The 19,878-nt window shown below is 42.8% G+C and overlaps 1 protein-coding gene across 1 annotated transcript; it reads left to right on the top strand.

Annotated features, from left to right (window-relative positions):
* Positions 1 to 10,947: 10,947 nt before the first annotated feature.
* ZXDB (zinc finger X-linked duplicated B) lies at positions 10,948 to 16,523 on the top strand. The gene has a single exon (XM_012757058.2). It carries the CDS (start codon positions 11,060 to 11,062, stop codon positions 13,463 to 13,465), a length of 2,406 nt encoding a protein of 801 aa, XP_012612512.1. The 5' UTR covers positions 10,948 to 11,059; the 3' UTR covers positions 13,466 to 16,523.
* Positions 16,524 to 19,878: the final 3,355 nt, after the last annotated feature.

The following is a 19,878-nucleotide window of genomic DNA, read 5'->3' as shown; positions in this document are numbered from 1 at the left end:
ACCACAGCATCCCTATGTGGAAGAGGATCCCCAGCCACTGGCAGTGATCAGAGACAGCTGTGAAAGATAAGATTACCTCCAAAGGGAAAGCCAGCCAGGGATCATAATCTAATCCTAGTAAGTATTGCAATTGCCCCAACGATTCACCAGAGATTATCCAGTTTGGGATCCCCCTTGTTCCTTAGGGTCTGGTATAATCTCTCTTGTTCATCTCAGGGTTGACGCTTACTGGGGGGGGGGGGGAGCTGGCTGGAAGTGGTTTGTTTAGCCTAGCAGGGGACATCCTCACTGTTGATAGTCATTTTGATTTAGGCCAGGTAAGGTATTGTTTGTAGTGTAGGCAACACCTGACTCTGAGTTTGTTTTACATGAGTTTCTATTAAATCCAGGGCAGCTATGGCCTCTTGACTCATTTTAGCACTAGCTACCATGCCCAGCAAAGAAGACTTATCCTGAAACCCATCTGAAAAACAACTGGGTGGACTCAGGACTCAATTCAGCCTCCTCCAGACTTGTCATCATGCCCCACATCATTTGTTGCCTGATAAGCCCACTCCAACATCCCCAACTGGTGGAGGATATCTTTGGTCTTGGCTAACCTTTTCCATTAACCGTCTTCCCAGGCTGTTATGAGGCCTAATGTAGATTGGGAAGCCTTCTAAGCCATAAAAATACACCTCCACAATACATATGTGAACTGGGGTCCAAAGCCTCTCTGTGGGTCATTCCCATTTAGTAGGGACACCGTTTTTCCATCCTGTACTGTGGCAGCCAATTGTTTAATTGCATCCTGCATTAGGTAGAATTCGCTCCCTGCCACATATGTTCCATGTAGCCAAGCAGCACCGCCCCCCCCTTTTTTTTTTCAGTTCCTGGCTTGAGTACTTCAGGAGAGACTGGGCCTCAGGTAAGAGAGAGGATGGGTCTCCTCCCCTGAGCAAGAACTTACCCCCTTCTTCTTGGCTCCCCCTCTGTCTTTATTACTTTCTGTGTGGTTACTGGCAAAACAGAGTATAAATTATCCCAGCGCCTATCATGGTGACACTGTGCTGCCTTATCTTCTGGAGAGCACTGTTCCTCCTCTCCGGGGTCGTCTCCTACATACTGTCTCCTGCAGGAGTTTGGGCTTCTACCTCCTCTCTAGGTGGAATCCCGGTGATCCGTTGTTGCCAGCAAGGCCAGCACACGTCTCTTGGTTCGGAACACTTGTTCAGCCTGTCAGAAACCTCCTACAGAGTCCTCGGAAGGACAGAGATATAAACTTCCCTGCCTTTACTCACTTTAAGTAACACTTTAGCTGGCTCCGCCTAAGGGTTGGGATATTGATATCCCTCTGGGGAGGGGATGACATGATGACAATTGCAACAGCATAAATGAGTGTTATAACAGCAGAGGCATGCTACCTGTTAGCAAAGGCCTCTCCTCTAGCTGTGCTTAGGAGACCAGCTTTGGCCTGATGACTCTGCTGTATTGGCTCATTTACTTGCCTAGTAGTCTCCGGAGATGGGGACATCCTCACATCTCAGAGTACCCCAAATCCTCAAACCACCTGCAGAGAGCTCCTCCCACTGTAGCCTGTTATGGAGTGAGGGGTGGCTCACCCTTATTCCAGAGGCGTAGACTCCCTCTCTTTTTCTCTTTAGGTGCACAGGTGCACAAAGTTCAATGCCTACCTAATAGGGGATTCAGATAGGTGGGCTGACCTCCTTCCCAGGCTAGCTTGGCACCTCTGACCCCAAAAGTCAGTTCTAATGGTGTGGGTTCACTCAAATACTAGTGCTACTTCTAGACCAGGTCAGTGAGGCACAGGAGACTGCAAAAGTATATTGTGCAGTAGGGCAATGAGCTATGCCATGCCGGATTGCCACAGAGGCATTCCAAATGTCGAGTCTCAGCACTTAAGGATGCCTACGATTGATTTTCGAATTGACTGTCCTACTGACTGGGTAGACTCTAGGCCAATTTCTTGCTCATTGCCAAAATCCCATTCTCCTCACCACCTGGGGTGAGTTCCAAGATTTCCAGGCAGATCGGGGGAAAAATATGACCACGAGATGGCAGTAACACACAAGGAGCTTTATATTGGGGCTGTGTTTTGACAGGTTGCTGGAGAGGGGAAGTCTCTCACAACAGGAGACCTTCCAGAGGCAGTACCAGGGGGCTGCTGCCCAGAAGGGGAAGAGGGCAAGACAGCTCCTGGAGTAGAGGAAAATAGGAGAGGGCCTTATGTGTCAGGGTGATAGAGCAGCCAGAGGGGGAGTCTCTGGGTGAGAGGGCTCTGAAGGCGAGCAGTGGCATGAGGTCTTTTATAGCCCCTGGGTTTGCCTTAACTGTGGCTAGCAGATGTCCGGTGCAGTTTTGTGGGTTATGCAAAGCAGGAAAGCTTTAAATAGCTACAAATATGCTTGCTTGGGCTATACTTAAAGCAATTGCATATGTAAAAATTACAGTTTTGTGCTGGTGGGCTTTGAGCTAACGCAACAGTCCTAGCCTGCTGTGAAGAAGTAACGGACATAGGGGCCAATGTACAGAGGCTATCTTTAGACCAACAGATATAACAATATGCCACTTAATCAGCCACTCTGATTAATCTGACAGAGTCTGAGATTAAATCCATTCAATTTGTACTATCAATAGAACTCTAAGCAGCAAGGTGAGATCAATCTGCAGTGTTACTCTGAACTTAAAACGTTAAGCATACACTTACTATACTACTGCCCTTGAGTTTTTATCTAAGAGAAAAGAATGCATAGGTCCACACATATACTTTTACATGAATATTCATAGCAGCTTTACTGGTAATAGTCAAAATCTGGAAACAACCCAAATAACCATACAATGCAGTACTACACAACGATAAAAAGTAATGAACTATTTATAGAAATAACAGCATGTATGAATCTGAAAATAATTATGGTGATTGATCTTAAAAAGACAAAAGAAGGAATATATGGTATATGGTGCCATTTACATATAATTCTATAAAGCACAAACTAATCTATAGTGAGAGAAAGCAGATCAGTGGTTGCCTAGGGATAGGGGTGAGGATGAGTAGGGAAAGAAGCAACACAAAAGGGAATGACGAAACTTATGGAGGTGTTGGAAATGGTCACCATTTCGATTGCTGTTAGGACTCATGAGTGCATACATAGAGTTTTTCTGTTTTGTTTTGTTTTGTTTTGTTTTCCAGACAGAGTCTCACTATGTTGCCCAGGCTAGAGTGAGTGCTGTGGCATCAGCCAAGCTCACAGCAACCTCAAACTCCTGGGCTCAAGCAATCCTGCTGCCTCAGCCTCCTGAGTAGCTGGGACTACAGGCATGCGCCACCCTGCCTGGCTAATTTTTTCTATATATATTAGTTGGCCAATTAATTTATTTCTATTTATAGTAGAGACAGGGTCTTGCTCAGACTGGTTCTGAACTCCTGACCTCGAGCAATCCGCCCGCCTTGGCCTCCCAGAGTGCTAGGATTACAGGCGTGAGCCACCACACCCAGCCTTTTTTTTTTTTTTTTTTTAATTTAAGGGATGGCAACACATGTCTTTAGTCAAAGAACCCTCAAAACAATACTATAAGTCCTTCAAAGTCTTTGACAATTTAATAGCCAGTTAGCTTTTCTTTAAAGATTAATAAGTAATCTTCATGAATTATTTGTTTTGTTTATTTTAATGTGTTATTGCTTTTTCACATTCTGAGTCATATTTTCAAAGTATTTCTTCACATTCTATGAATGTACATCTTTTTTCCTTCACTGTCAGTAAAGAGCATCTTAAGCAAGGTTCTGTTTTCCACTTTGGTGATCTAGGAGCCCGTTTGATTCAGATATGAACCACTTGTGGGCAATTATGTGTCCAAAGTCCGATATTTAAGGAACACTCTGGATTAGGTTCCTGCTGCTGAGAAAACAGAAAAAGTGATGGGCAGCAGTTAATCCAAATATCACTTGATGAGTCAAGTCCTCAAATGTGCTAACTGATTCAAACTGTTCCTTTACCAAAAAATTCCAACCGATTGCTATGGACAGGTTTTCTGTTGGAGACTAAGACCCTCCACATTCCAACGACTTGTCCTACGCACCGCCTTGGCCCGGAAAATAGCCTAAGACGAAAATAGCACCCAGCCCTCCAGCTATAGTTCCGAGAAGAATGCATTCCATGACGTGCTTGCTCCAGGGCATGCTACCTGCACTTGTTCCCGACCCCCTGCCAGGTTGGGGTTGAGTGATCAATTACAAACAGCTTCTGGTGCCATTGGGATGCTGATTGGGGCTGATTGGCCCACACCCAAGCCTCATCATCCCCCCACTCTATTTTTCTGTTTCTACTTCCTTGTTTCTATATATAAAACCTACTAAAAATCCAAGTAAAGTAGACCTTGACAACCCTTTGCTTGGTCTCCTTCTTTCTCTCACCCATCTCTTTCAGGCACGGTCCCCCTCGCCCCCCGCGAGTAACGAAAGGTCCCGCGGGCCGGGACAGTTTTCGGTTTCCCAGTACCCCTCTTCATCTTTCAGGGTCCCCTTCAAAGGTCTCGTAACCTGGGGGATGTGCTTTTTTGAAAATATTCATTTATTTATTTTGTTTTGTTTTGTTTTTTGGAAAGGTAAGTCATGAGCAGAGCAGAGTGAAGCAAAACACAGCCAGTGGTCAGGAACTAAAGAGCTGTCCTCTGCCTGGGCCTGCAGAGTTTGGCAAAAGCTGAGGAAGAAACAGCCAACCATCTGAGTCTACTGGGCTTTGAAGCAGGGACCTTGCATCTGCATACGTGGGATAAATGGTGTGAAAACCAGTATTTCTGCAAGAAAACCAGTATTTCTGCAGGTGCAAGAAAAGGCTTTTCTCCTGAGCAAGGTGACCATCTGGCTTGTGAACCTATTTTCACATGAGGTCCTGCTCCCCGAGCTGAACCTGAGTCCACGATTCATCTGATAGAGAACTCAGAGCTAAAGGCCAGGCCCAAGTGAGGCTGTCTGGCCACTGCTTGGGGCCCTAGGAACAACAATCCGGGTGGACGGAGGGTGGCAGTGACAGTGACAGTGAAATGGCCAGAAGGCGAAGATAAGTATGGATACTCGGTGGTTTCTATGTTCACCAGGTCACGTGGATGAAAGGCAATGGAGATGTAGCATGTACCTTTTCGAGTAGTCAGGACAGGAAGATGATTGACATCTTGTATCTTGTAGTGACCAGGTGGTCCCCGAGTGTGGTTTGGGGTGTTTTTACTAAGACGAGAAGGAGAGAGAAAGAAAGGCTGTGCACCCATAAAAACTCCTAGGGGAAACTGGGGCTTTCTGTAACAGAGACCGTCCATCCTAGGAAATTCTGTTATATTCTCGGGAGGGGGGTGCAGAGCACAGGGCACAGGGCTCCGTGTTTGGGCTGGTTTCTGTGGTGCAGGGGTGATCAAGTTCACCAAATGTGTGACTGGTCCCTGGGAAGACATACGGAATTACCCCTACCCTCTACCAGCATCCTCCACCTGGACCAGAGGGAAACAACTACTTGAATTTTCAGGAACCACCGCCAGACCTTGGCCCTAGCTCTGCATCTGCATTCTCTGCCAGAGCAAGGAAGGTTGGGGTGAGGAACACAGTGAACAATAACTGCACCTTCGTGCTTCCCGCACCTCCTCTTTCCTCCTTTTTCTCTTTTGTGTGGGCTCAGGAGTGACCAGGCCGGGGTCACTAAGGTTGTCAGTGGGAGGATGCAACCCGCGGTGGGTTCCTCCCAGCCTCCTCTACCTGGGGAGCCCCCAATTCCCCTTTCTCCTACAAGGAGAGACACCACGTCTGTGCAGACCTCCTTCAGAAACTGCAGATTGGAGGTGTGCCTTTCCACAAAACCTAGCTCTCTAAGAGATTTCTAGCCAGTGAGAGGGACTGATTGGATGTCTAGTGGTGACAGCTACCCAGGGGGCAGGCCTAAAGAGCTGTTCCTCCTGGCAGTGAAGGAATTTCCGATTTCGCATTTGTGTCTCACCATTGCCAGAGTGACAGCTAAGACAGTTGAGTTGGACCAGCCAGCAGGTGGGACCAGCATTTAAAAGATATACTCTAATGTACACATATGGGAAGTAACATTTGTAGGGTGTCAGGCAAGTGGGAGGGGGGAGGAGGGGATGGGAATGGGTAAATCCACACCTAACGGATGCGGTGCACGCTGTCTGGGGAGTGGGCAAGCTTGTTGGGGGGTGAAAAGGCAACCAAAGCGTTTGCACCCCCGTAATACTCTGAAATAAAAATAAAAAATAAAATAAAAATAAATAAATAAAAGATAAACTCCCAGTTCATATGCAGGCCCTTGTGTTCAAGGCCTCAGGGTGCCTCCTGGGACAGGAAGCCCAGTCCAGGCCTGTGTGTGAATAGAAGACTGTGGGTTAATTTGTCATCTGTGGCTTTGGAATACAAGAGGTGAATATGCTCTGTACTTTGGCAGTCCCGGGAAGAGATTACTGAAGGATGAGTAACCATAAAAGTATTTTTTCTCATGATTTGGTAGTATCTTATTATACCTATTGATTATGGAACACACCAGGAGAAAAAAAATGTTTTTGATGGTTCGTTTTTATTTTACTAAAGTGTCTCTTCATCTCAATACATGCTGCCCGCTCAATCACAAAATAATAGACTGTTTACCACGTAAGAATGCAAACACCACGTGCTATTTTCTCCAATCAATTTTTGCCTATTTTTGATCCTAAACAGAATTGAGAAAAGTGTGATTAAAACACTCAAATTGTCTAGATGGTTAAATGCATACACTTTGTAAGACTAAGCTACTGGAATCCACTACCCTGGTCCTTCAAAGATAGGGCTCTGTAAGGCATGACTTCAAATGAAGCTTGTAAAGTATCTCTCTTTCAAAGTAACACCAAAGAGTACACTGTTACACTTTCTTTAGCAGAGGGCTCTGGGGGGACAATGAAGGAGGAAGTGGCCCTTATGTGATTTTTGGTTCTTAGAGGTGTGGATATGAGGATATTCGGGGTGCGCTGTCCCAGACCTTGACCCAAAGCAATTGTCCCTCAGCAAACGTGCCTTCCTGGCATGGCCTGGTGAATCATATTCTTGGCGCCCTCTTGATAGGGACATCCTGTGCTTCAAGTCATCTGCCCACTGCTTCCCTCTGCTTTCTTGCTCCCCAGCCACACTCACACAGCCGGGTTTATATAGTCCTTCCAGCATAGGAAACCACCCAACACCGACCCCCCCACACACACACGCACACACCGCCCCAGGCTGATCCTGTTCACAGGGCATTATGTATTCCAGGCCCCCAACTGAACGAGGACCCCCATCTCCTACTACACACCCACATACTGGCCACCAGCTATAGCTGGTCCACACTACTGCATCCTGAAAGGTTGCTTCCTGCTTGCCCTGTGACAGTAGACCTGGTCTGGATCTGTAGACCAGCTCAGGTACTAACAAACCAGTGGAATTTCTCTGCCATCCAGTGGGTTCCTCTCCAAAGAGGTATGAACTCCAACCTTGGGGAGGAGCCTCCATTCTAAGTTTGTCTTTCCTTGGGTAATCTCCTTCAGCCCCAGAAAACTCCGTATGGAATTTTCTTATAACTTGTATCATAGTTTTATAATTATTTATGTGAAGTTCCCCCTCCTAGGTCATTGTGTACTTTGTATCTCCTGACTGGATTCAGTATGCTACAGAACACAACATCTACAACAAGCATCATTCTTAACAGAGACTCACTTAAAACTTTCTCTCTGAGCGCTGCATCAGGTAAGGATGTCCACTATCACCACTTCTATTCAGTAGTATCCTGGGGAGTGGGGTTCCCAGACAGAGCAGTAAGGCAACAAAAGGAATGAAATGTTTGGAAAGGAAGAAGAAAGTCTGGCATTATTTGGATTTTGTACATAAAGTTCTACAAGGATTTACAGATAAATTACTGGCATCAATAAAAGAGTTTACATGTCTGTAGGGTAAAAATTTAACATACAAAAGCCAATTGCCTTCTATTTACCAGCAACACTTTAGGCAGTGAAAACTTCAAAGATAGTATTTGCAAAATGTGAAGTACCTAGGATAAAAAAGTCATCTTATGGGAAAAATATGAAATATCACTGGGGCACATTAAAGGAGATCTTATTAAAAGGAGACACAGACCATGACCATGAATCAAACATTCGATATTGAGAAGAAGTCAAATCTAAAATATCAACACAATACTCATTAGAACCGAGACACAACTGTTGGATGAACTTTTAACTCAGGATTGACTATGGATCAGTAGTAATTAAGACAGTGTGTATTTCAAATAGACAGATAAATACGGTCATGACATTTAATAGAGAATATAGAATCTAGCCCACGCATGTGTTGATACTTGGTTTATGGCACTATAAATCAAATGGAAAAAGGAAGGCTTTTCAATAAGCCATTCACTGAGAAAATCGGATATCCACACGAAAATAAATAAATAAATAAATAAATAAATAAATGGGACTGTACTCAACACCATACACAAACAGCAATTGCAGGTGGATTAGGACCTGATTGTGAAAGGCAAAGCCATACATATTTTAGAAGATGATATAGAGAATATTTTCATGGCCTAGGTTTTTAATTTTTCCTCTCAAAAAAGAAAAGCAGTAACCATAAGGAAATGAATGATAAATTTGACTATAATTAAGATCTTCTGTTCACAAAACACAGCACAAAGCAAGTGAAAATGCAAACAACTGAACAAGGGAATATTTTGGCCACGTGTATGGGCTGGTAGTTTAAATATATAACAGACTCATTAAATCAGTAAGTACAAATGGAAAATAGAATAGAAAAGAAAATGGGTTAAAGATTTAAATTTGAACAGGCCTCCCACGGAACAGAAAATCCAAAAGGCTCATAAACAAGAAAATGTGCTAAACACTAATAATAATTGGGTATTGCCCGCCCCTAGATTGACAAAATTTAAATTCTGGCAATACTTGAAGATGTGGAGCAGCAGGAACTCTCTGTGCTGCTGGTAGGATTGACAATTGGCACAACCACTACAGAAAACAATTTGGCATCATCTAGTAAATCTGAAGATATCGGTACCCTATTCCTCCGTGAGTCTATTCTTGGATGTATATGATAGAGAGAGAGACTTTTACATATATGTCCCATGAGAAACGTACAAGAATGTTCATAATAATAGTCCAAAACTAGAAACAACTCTAATGGCTACCCACTGTAGAATGGAATGGTATATCATACCATAATCGCTTTGCTATAAGCATACACTGGGATGCTAGTGAACAATGGAGACAAAGGATTTGCCTATAGCTACTATGAACAACATGGGTGAGTTGCTCAAATATAATTCAGAGTGAAAGAAGCAAACCATAAAAGGAAGCACGCAGTATGATTCCGTTTATATAACTTCATACAAACTGAATTGTTTAGGGATGTGCACAGAAGTGGTCAGGCTATAAAGAAACACACTGAAATGATTACTATAAAGTCAGGGTAATGACTATATCCATATGGGAGGGTGTGGGTTGTGACTGGGAGGAGTACAGTGGTTGTATTCTGGAAGGTTGGCAATGGTCTGTTTCTTGACCTCGGTCCTGGTTACATGGGTGTTCGCTTGTATAAACTATCTAAACTGGACAGATACGTCGTATGCACTCTTCTGTATCTCAGATTTGAACATGCTTCCTCCAAAAATTGTATTAAAAAGAAAAGTATGTGGAGTAGAAATTTTGATGAGGTCTGGATTGTTACGGATGAAAAACTTGATCTTTCAGTCAAGAGACCAAAATGTGTCCACTATCATTAAAAGAAGGGGAAAGCCAGGGGCATTTAAACGATAGGTACCCCATAATCTAGTCATCACCCTAAACCTTTCTCTTACCAGACATTGTACCCTATATTTGTGGCAATTCCCAACTCACTGTTGACAGATAAATTGGAGGATTGTCATCATCATTGATAAGATCATTAGGCATCACAGGCTGAGTGCATTACAGTAAGACTGGGCAACCACACTTCAATGCAAGTAGGTACACCAGGGCTGCTGGATGAGGTCACCTGTGCGTTTTACTCAGCAGAGTAAATTGCTGTGGTTTAGGGTTTAACCTTACCACATTTAAATGGAACTCCTCCCCAGAGACCTCCATGTGCTGGTGAATCTAGAGTAAACTGAGGAATGTCCTCACTGTGCTGTGAGATTGGACATGCAATTTATCCTGGCACAACCCAAGGTGGAAGGGCAAAGAGTTGGTTTAGGTTGTGCACTGTATAGGGAGAATCCAGGAGCCCGCTGGGTTTTCCAGATTTCAGTATAAATTGTTTCATCCTCCAGGCTTTGCATTTTTAGGCTGAACAGTGCTACTGTGTTTTGGCCCCATCTCTTACTCATTCTAATCTCTGCATCGGGAGGACAAAAATTTAACTATGTGACAAATTTTCCCGAGGACTTTGTTCAAGACAATTCTGAGTATGGAAGTTGTGTTGGGGCAATGGTATGGGGCAGGGGGAGCAGGACTGGGGGTAGTGTAGGACATTTCCAGCAGAAACGCTAGCACTATGGTGGGTTAATGCTGACACACAGAAATTTTATTCTCCCAGGAATTTTCTCTAATTCATCAATCCAGCCAGCCACTAGACAATGTTTAACACACAAAGAATACTCAGCAACGCACTTAGCACTGGGAGGGGCTAGGGTGTGTTTATTTTGGTATATACAATGAAGTATGGATTTAAATGGCTTTTAGCAGACAGCTAGCTAAGTGTTCCAGCACCATTGCTGAATGAGCTGTCATTTCACTATTACCTCCAAAGATCCCCTTAATTATAATACTATTATCAATTGTGGAACATATTTATGCATACCAGGCTCTGCCTCTGGGCTTTCTATTCTGTTCCAGAGACCCAGTACCAGAATATTTAAATCACTGTGGCGTTAAATACGTTTTAATATCTGATAGGGCCAGTTTCTGCGCATTGCACTTTTTTTTTTTTTCTTTCGGGAACGTGTTTGGGCCCGCGGCAGGGGGCGGGGTCGCGCCTCCTCCGCAGCTCTGGTTCCAGCGGAGCCTCACGGACGCTGAGATGGAAATCCCGAGGCTGCTCCCGGCTCGCAGGACACTACAAGGCGGCTGTGGCGGTAGCCCCGCGGGCGGCGGCCGGGTCGACCAAGGCCCTGACCCGCCGGCTGGCCAGGCCCCCACGCGCCGTCTCCTGCTACTCCGGGGCCCCCAAGATGGCGGGCTCGGGCGGTGGCGCGAGGAGGCCCACACGGCCTCACCGGGCGCTGGCCCGAGCCTGTTGGCGCTGAGGCCGGATCACACTAGCGGCGGCAGCGACGACTTCTTCCTGGTACTGCTTGACCCGGTGGGTGGAGACATGGAGACCGCAGGCGCTGGTCAGGCCGCAGGGCCCGAGTGGAGGGAGGAGGCCGAGGCGGGCCCGGGGCCCCAGCGGGGCGAGAGCGGCGCGAACCCCGCGGGCTGCCCCGCGCTGGGCCTCCGCTGCCTGTCCGCGGTTCCCACCCCGGCCCAGATCTCCGCCTCAGGTCCCGGCCCCGGCGCGGCCTTCGCGGGCACCGTCGCTGTCCACAGCCAGGACCTGCTGTTGCGCTTTGAGAACGGTGTCCTCACCCTGGCCACGCCCCCGCCACCCGCCTGGGAGCCGGGGATCGGGCCTGCCCCGCAGCCCGGGGGCCTGATCGCCCCGCAGGCTGGGTTCCCGCACGCTGCGCAGCCGGGTGACTGTCCAGAGCTGCCGCCCGACCTCCTGCTGGCCGAGCCGCCCGAACCAGAGCCCGTCCCGGCGCCAGAGGAGGAGGCGGAGGGACCAGCCACTGCCCTGGGTCCCCGCGGGTCGCTGGGCCCGGGCCCAGGCGTGGTGCTGTACCTGTGCCCCGAGGCGCAGTGCGGGCAAACCTTCGCCAAGAAACACCAGCTGAAGGTGCACCTGCTGACCCACAGCAGCAGCCAGGGCCAGAGGCCCTTCAAGTGCCCACTGGGCGGCTGCGGCTGGACCTTCACCACCTCTTACAAGCTCAAGAGGCACCTGCAGTCGCACGATAAACTGCGGCCCTTCGGCTGCCCCGCGGAGGGCTGCGGCAAGAGCTTCACCACCGTGTACAACCTCAAGGCACACATGAAGGGCCACGAGCAGGAGAACTCATTCAAATGCGAGGTGTGCGAGGAGAGCTTCCCCACACAGGCCAAACTCAGCGCCCACCAGCGCAGCCACTTTGAACCCGAGAGGCCTTACCAGTGCGCGTTTTCCGGCTGCAAAAAGACATTCATCACAGTGAGTGCCCTGTTTTCCCATAACCGCGCCCATTTCAGGGAACAGGAACTCTTTTCCTGCTCTTTTCCTGGCTGCAGCAAACAGTATGACAAGGCTTGCAGGCTGAAAATTCACCTGCGGAGCCACACTGGTGAGAGACCTTTCCTTTGTGACTTTGATGGCTGTGGCTGGAACTTCACCAGCATGTCCAAACTCTTAAGGCACAAAAGGAAGCACGATGATGACCGGAGGTTCACGTGCCCTGTGGAAGGCTGTGGGAAATCTTTCACGAGGGCCGAGCATCTGAAAGGCCACAGCATAACCCACCTAGGCACAAAGCCTTTCGTGTGCCCTGTGGAAGGCTGCTGTGCCAGGTTCTCCGCTCGCAGTAGTCTCTACATTCACTCCAAGAAACACCTGCAGGATGTGGACACTTGGAAAAGCCGTTGCCCGGTCTCCACTTGTAATAAACTCTTCACATCCAAGCACAGCATGAAGACCCACATGGCCAAACGGCACAACATTGGCCAGGATCTCTTAGCTCAGCTAGAAGCAGCAAATTCTCTTACGCCCAGCAGCGAACTTACCAGCCAGGGACAGAATGATCTCAGCGATGCAGAGATAGTGTCTCTCTTCTCTGATGTGCCTGACAGTAGTTCTGCTGCAGTGCTGGATGCAGCATTGGTGAACTCTGGAATCTTGACTATTGATGTGGCTTCGGTGAGCTCAACTCTGGCAGGGAACCTCCCTGCTAATAATAATAATAATTCCTCAGGGCAGGCAGTGGACCCTCGGGCCTCGATGGCCACCAGTGACCTTCCTCAAAGTCTGGATACCTCTCTCTTTTTTGGAACGGCAGCCGCTGGTTTTCAGCAGAGCCCCTTAGATTTGGATGATGTCTCAAGTGTAAGTGCGGGGCCATTGGGATCCCTGGGCTCTTTGGCTATGAAAAACTCCAGTCCAGAGCCCCAAGCTTTGACACCCAGCAATAAGCTAATAGTGGACACAGATGCTCTGACTCCTTCGAGCACCCTTTGTGAAAACAGTGTTTCAGAACTACTGACACCAACCAAAGCAGAGTGGAACGTACCTCCTGACTCTGACTTCTTTGGACAGGAAGAGGAAACCCAGTTTGGATTCTCCAATCCAGCAGGAAACCATGGTTCTCAGAAAGAAACAGATCTTATCACAGTGTCTGGCAGCTCATTTTTGGTATGAACCAACTCTATTCATTCCTCACCATGTGGCTTGCTGTTATGACAGCCAATTTTGAGGATATTCTGGACTAAATGTTTAAATACAATCATTTCTCGTTGGTTTGCAAAAGAACACAGCCCTGGACTACAAGTTTTGAGATTTAAATTCTGATCTTGAGTCTGGAACTGAGCAGTTGTGTGACCCTCAGCAAGTCACTTAAGCTATCTGAGCCTTAATTTCCTCTTTTGTAAAATGAGGTGGCTTGAATAGATTGTGTCTAAGATCTTTCTAGTCTGTGGTTTCTTGATAATATATTTATTTCCTTTAAAACATTAGGGTGTTTTCCAGTGATGATATGACATGTGCTTTTTTGCTCAAACAGACATAAATTTACATATTATGATGTACATCATGCATGTACTTTCCACCTAACTTCAACAATAATCAATTCATGAACAATCTCATTTAACTAATCCCTACTCACTCCTTCTTTTCTAGTATTATTTTGAAACAAATATCAGTCATGACATCATTTCATCCATAAATTCTCTCTGTCTCTCTGTCTCTCTCTCTGTCTCTCTCTCTCTCTATACATATATAACAGTTATTTTCTCTTTTGATAAAAACTGCAATTCAATTATCATAAGTAACATTAATAGTAATTTTTAATATCTGTAGAATTCCAGGGAGGGTTCAGACTTGCACTTATCTTATAAATGCTACTTTTTAGTTATTAAATTCCTATTAATTCTCTTAAGTGTTGTTTTGATCTACATATTTCTGCTTCATCTCTTTTTTCTTGCAATTTTATTTATTGATGACATGAAGTGGTTTCACAAGTAACATGTACCACAATCTTAATGTTTGATGATTATATCTTTGTAGTTGTGTTTACTTTCTTCTACCCTCTTTTTCCTTAATTTGATAGTTATCTAGAGAGATTTGACCAGATTGAACTGTAATTTTTGGCTTGAATTTTTCATAGATAATGTTATGTTTTTTTTTTATTATGTGGCACATAATTTCTGGTTTTATCTCTCTTTGTGATATTAGCAGATGCTGCTGATCAATGAATTAATTCATCATTACCTGTGCTTCTGATATGATGAATTGTCCTTAGTAGAGTTACTAATGGTTAGGGGAGGAGGAAATGCTGTTTAAGACAATTATAAAAGTTTAATAGAAATATTATTCAATGCCAAAATATTTTCTAAAATAGTGATATAACTAACAAGAAAAAAAGATAGTAAAAATGTGTTGGCTGTTCTCACTGTTTATCTTCCTGACCTCTTTTTATGATATAGGCCTTGTTGTAGAAATTGCCAGAAGGAATTTTACATAAAACAAATCTAGGGCTAAATTTGGTCTCTGAGATGTTGGATAAGTGACCTAGAATAAGCTAGTCTCACTAAGCCCCAGTTTCCTAGCTGTTAACTGATTTTAGCAATGTGCACGCATACCTAACACACCTTAGACTTTTCTTTAGTTCTCATTTTTCATGTTAAGAAAAATATTGTGTTTTTGCCTATTCTGATGAATTTGTGTCATCTTTTTACTCTCTCAGTTCTTCCTGCTGTATTAGAGAAATTGAGATAATTTAATCCTATTCATGTGCAGACAATAAAGATGTATGAGATTTAGGATGAAGTAGGAAAGGTAATCTGTTTATCCCTTAACTGAATAATTTTCCTCCCAAGAATTGCTGTGGGAAATGCTAGGAGTGGAGACATTGCCTACGTGTTTATCTGCATATCTCTCAATTTGATCAATTTGTCAGCATCTTTGTTTTGTTTGCAAAGTCAGGCTTCTCTAACTGTGGAGCCTGCTGTTCCATGAACATCTGATAATGGAGCAGAGATTTCCTCCTTTCTGTGTTCTGTAGATCTCATTGTTTGCACTTTCCCTGAATTGAAAGATTGCATTTGAATATTGTTTGTCTTACATGAGTGTAGCATTTTTCAGTTTGTGGAATATCTTCACAGCTTGTATGACATTTTTTGTTCAGAACAACACCTGTGAAGTAATTTGGGTAAAGTTTGCATTATGTTTCATATTGTAATTTAGCCAACTCACATTCCAACTGGGCTTTGGCTAAGACTGAGAATTCTATATATAGCTTAAAGCAAAGAAGATAAATTCTTTTTACCTCTGCCAGTCTACCCATCCAAGTGTCATGACTCATTCCTGTGTCCCAAGTAGTTGCAGTTATCCACTTCAATGTGTTTCTGTTACCTTCCGCTTACTTTCTCCCTACTTTGCTCCCTTTCATATGAATTCGAGTCTTTGTCATGTCTTTCTTTTTTCTTTTTTAATGATATATCTCTTTTTCGCTGCTGGATCCCTCAAGCATTCTCTTCATGGCACATTTTCTTCTAATGCTAATGTTTGCTAAGTATACACTGGAGTTCTGTGTGTACAGGAAGAAGTTATTTTATGAGCATAGATAATATTGTGTGTATATGTGATTCAGATGATAAAGAAGATTATTTTCTATACTGTTCAAGTGAGAAGTGGATTTCTGTTTCATTATTTCCATTTTTGAAAGTTTTAGCCAGGGAATTCTGCTAATACTCTCTTACTTGCTCAAGTGTACTAGTCCAGTAGTGTTTGCATGTGGATGTCTGTGAATGACAGTTTTGTATCACTTTGGCAGTGCACTAAAAGTTTGCCACTATGAAATGTTTCTGTATTGTGTGTGGGTGTACACACATACTGTCTCACACACATATATATTTAAAGTGATTGTATTCATTTAGTGAAAAACAAAAAAGTAGATATACTATTGTAAATCAGAGAAATGTTTGTAATTTTATCATATCTATCAATTTAAGAGTTTTCCCTCTTTGTTTTGGAAATACTTATATCCATAAAGCATATTTCAAAAATGTTGTCATTCATTAATGCCTCTTAAATAGACCACTGTTTTTCATGTCTGGAAGATAGGTATGTCAAGGATTGAGGTGAACACATAAGTTGTGAAAATCAAATAAATTTATAAACATATAGAGAATTTAATGCTGTGACTTAATTTTTATAAATTCTTAAACCAACTTCCTACCAATAAAAATGTTATGCATTATATTTTTCCTACTCCTTCCTGTAATTTTTTTTAATATTTTATTTTTTCATATTATGGGGGTACAAATATTTCCTGTAATTTTTAAAGGGCAAATGTTTTCACAAATGGAACAGCTTTTATTTGTCCATCACCTCACAAAATTTCACTGAACAAATTTGTTCAAATGATTTCTCTTTCAACACCATTTTCTAGCAAAATGGTAGAGAACAGCTTTATGCTTTCAAGGTAATAAGTTTAATTCTGTTGGTAGTGGCATAAAGCTGCCATCACTCTTTCTAAATAATAGTATATGTTTTAATTTCCTTCTAGTTCTTTTCTGCTTCTCCTCAGGCATTGATTTATTAAAAATTTTTGCCAATTTAAAACACAATAATGTGATAGCTTAAAAAGAATTCTGTTCCAAGGGGTTCTTTTGATCATGGTGGTCATGAGTTAAAAATATATTGGCCTTTTTTTGATGTAACTATTACAGATTTATTGACGATGCTATGGGCAATATATAAAGTTTTTTTTTCTGTGACATTTCAGTTTTGATGTAAAAATTATACACATAATGCACACATTACATTAGCTCAATTTTGCAATAGATTTTATTTTTTTAAATTTCAGGATATTATGGGGGTACAAACATTTTTGTTACATGTTATGACTTATATATATGTAGGCAATTTGTAAGCTGGAAATTCCACTGCATATATTTCAAATTAACAAATATTTACTGAAAATCATTGCAGAAATTACAACACAACATATTGAGGGTTCTTTGAGAATAGTAATATATGATCCTGGCCTTTATGGAGATCACAGTTGATAGGAGGAGATTAAAAAATAATATATTAATTGGAGAACAAAAACAGAAAAAAAAACTTACATTAGTATCAAAGGGACTGAGAGGTGAAATAAACAGAATAATGAGATATTTATTCTGCACACAGATAAGAGCTGGTGAATATATTTAATAGAGAAGTCATATCATAAAAATTATGTTTTAGAAGGTTAATGTAATGGATGTGGACAGTGTGGATTAGATGTGAAAGACTGGGATAGGAATATCACTGAAAAAGCTTTTGCAGAAATCAAGGTGTGATATGAAGCAGTCAGCCAGTGCTAGAGTAGTGTCAGTAGAATGAAAAGGAAGAAACAGATATTGGAGATATTTTCAAATATCAGATATTTCAAATATCTCTTTAAATATTGAAGAGAGGGCCAGGCGTGGTGGCTCATGCCTGTAATCCTAGTACTCTTGGAGGCTGAGGCAGGAGTATCTCTGGATGTCAGGAGTTCCAGACCAGCCTGAAAAAGAGAGAGACCCCATTTCTACAAAAAGAAAAAATAGAAAATTAGACCACGGTGTGGTGGCGCATGCCTATAGTCCCAGCTACTCAGGACGCTGAGCCAGGGGGATCACGCTTGCTTGAGGCCAGGAGTTTGAGGTTGCAGTTAGCTACAATGACGCCACTGCACCCCAGCTGGGGCAACAGAGGAAGACTCTTTCTCAAAAAAGGAAATAAACAATGGAGGAAGGACGGAAGGAAGGAAAGAAGGAAGGAAGGAAGGAAAGAAGGAAGGAAGGAAGGAAGGAAGGAAGGAAGGAAGGAAGGAAGGAAGGAAGGAAGGAAGGAAGGAAGGAAGGAAGGAAGGAAGGAAGGAAGGAAGGAAGGAAGGAGAAAAAGAAGGAAGAAAAGGGAAGGAAGGGAGAAAGAGAGAGAAAAAAGAAGGAAGGAAGGAAGGAAGGAAGGAAGGAAGGAAGGAAGGAAGGAAGGAAGGAAGGAAGGAAGGAAGGAAGGAAGGAAGGAAGGAAGGAAGGAAGGAAGGAAGGAAGGAAGGAAGGAAGGAAGGAAGGAAGGAAGGAAGGAAAGAAGGAAAGAAGGAAGGTTGCATAGTGCCTAATTAGGAAAGAAGGGAGAGAAATGTCACAGAACAACTGAGAGAGAAATCAGGAATGGTAACTCAGGTTTCCTTGGTGACTGTAATAATCATAGTCTTACTAACAGAATGAGAGAAGTAAGAAAGAGTCCTTTTTGGGAATATGTGTATAAAGATCATGTATTTAGTTAAATAGTAATTGATAAAGCATAGTTATCCTGCATAAGCTATCTATCGATATTGTGGTTTATCAAGTTTATAGAAGGCAGAAGAAGGCTACTTCCTCTTTCTTGGTTCCTTTGACCATTCTCACAACTACCTACCCAGTTCTGATCTTCCTATTTCCTTTTGAATTACCAGAGACCTTTTTACCTTGTCTTGAATGATCTAGATCTGCACTGACCAATGTTGTAGCTACTAGTCATAGGTGGCCATTCAGCACTTGAAATGTGTCTAGTGAAACTGAGGGACTGAATTCTATTTCCAAACTGAGGCAGTATAAAATATTTTTCTGCTAAACATAACTGTATTGTTTTAGTAGGAGTAAATTTCACTTTAGCCATTGAAAATTTAACTTCCACATTGAGATGTGCTGTGAATGTAAAATACAAGCCAGATTTCAAAGGCTTGGTATAGAAAAAAATCTCATTAGTATTTTTATATTGATTACATGTTGAATAATATTTTGAATATATTTGGTCAAAGAAAATATTTAAATTAATAATTTTACCAGTTTTTTATTTTCTTTTGTAATGTGTGTACTAGAAAATTTAAAATTACATATATGGCTCTTATCACAATTAAAAACAGAAAAAAATAAAATAAATTACAGTTATGGCTCTTGTTATATTTCTATTAGACAACACCAATCTGGACATTACATTACTTCTTGTATCTACTGTCCATTGAGTGTCTTCTACTATTGCTTTTAAGATCCAATGGCTATTCCATTTTATGTTTAGGGTATAATAATCCATGTATTATAAAGTACTACATCATAGTTTGAGGGACATTATTTTGTCATGGATTTCAACAATTCATCATGAAAGCTTTACAGGAGTGAGTTTTACTTATGTTCATCTCAGTTGGAGCAGGGAAGTACGATTGTGAAAAGTCCAATATCCCTGGGATCTGTGTGAGCTTACTCATAATCTCTTCTGTCGCTAGACAGAATCATGAGCCAAGTGATCACATGAGAATCTAGTAATGAGAATGCCTACAACAGTCTTTCCATTTTGTATTTCCCCTGTCCTCTAAAAGAGATAATTCTAAAAGGAGTACAACAAAAAGGAAGAGTGAAACATTAAAGGAGTGTGAATGACTCTTCAGGAACAATACTGTATTTGATGGTAAATTTGATAGGAGCTCTACAATGGCAACTAGAATAATTTCTTATTATTAATTGCTGACATTTAAAGACATGCAAAACTCTTTTAATTGTTGATTTTTCTTAAGAAAATATCCCAATTCAGTATTTTAAAACAAAGCA

Source organism: Microcebus murinus, unplaced genomic scaffold (genome assembly GCF_040939455.1).
Source record: "Microcebus murinus isolate Inina unplaced genomic scaffold, M.murinus_Inina_mat1.0 scaf001_hap2_Mmur4.0, whole genome shotgun sequence".
Lineage (NCBI taxonomy): Eukaryota > Metazoa > Chordata > Mammalia > Primates > Cheirogaleidae > Microcebus > Microcebus murinus.
Note: the sequence above shows the minus strand (reverse complement) of the source record. Positions and strands in the feature narration are given on the sequence as shown.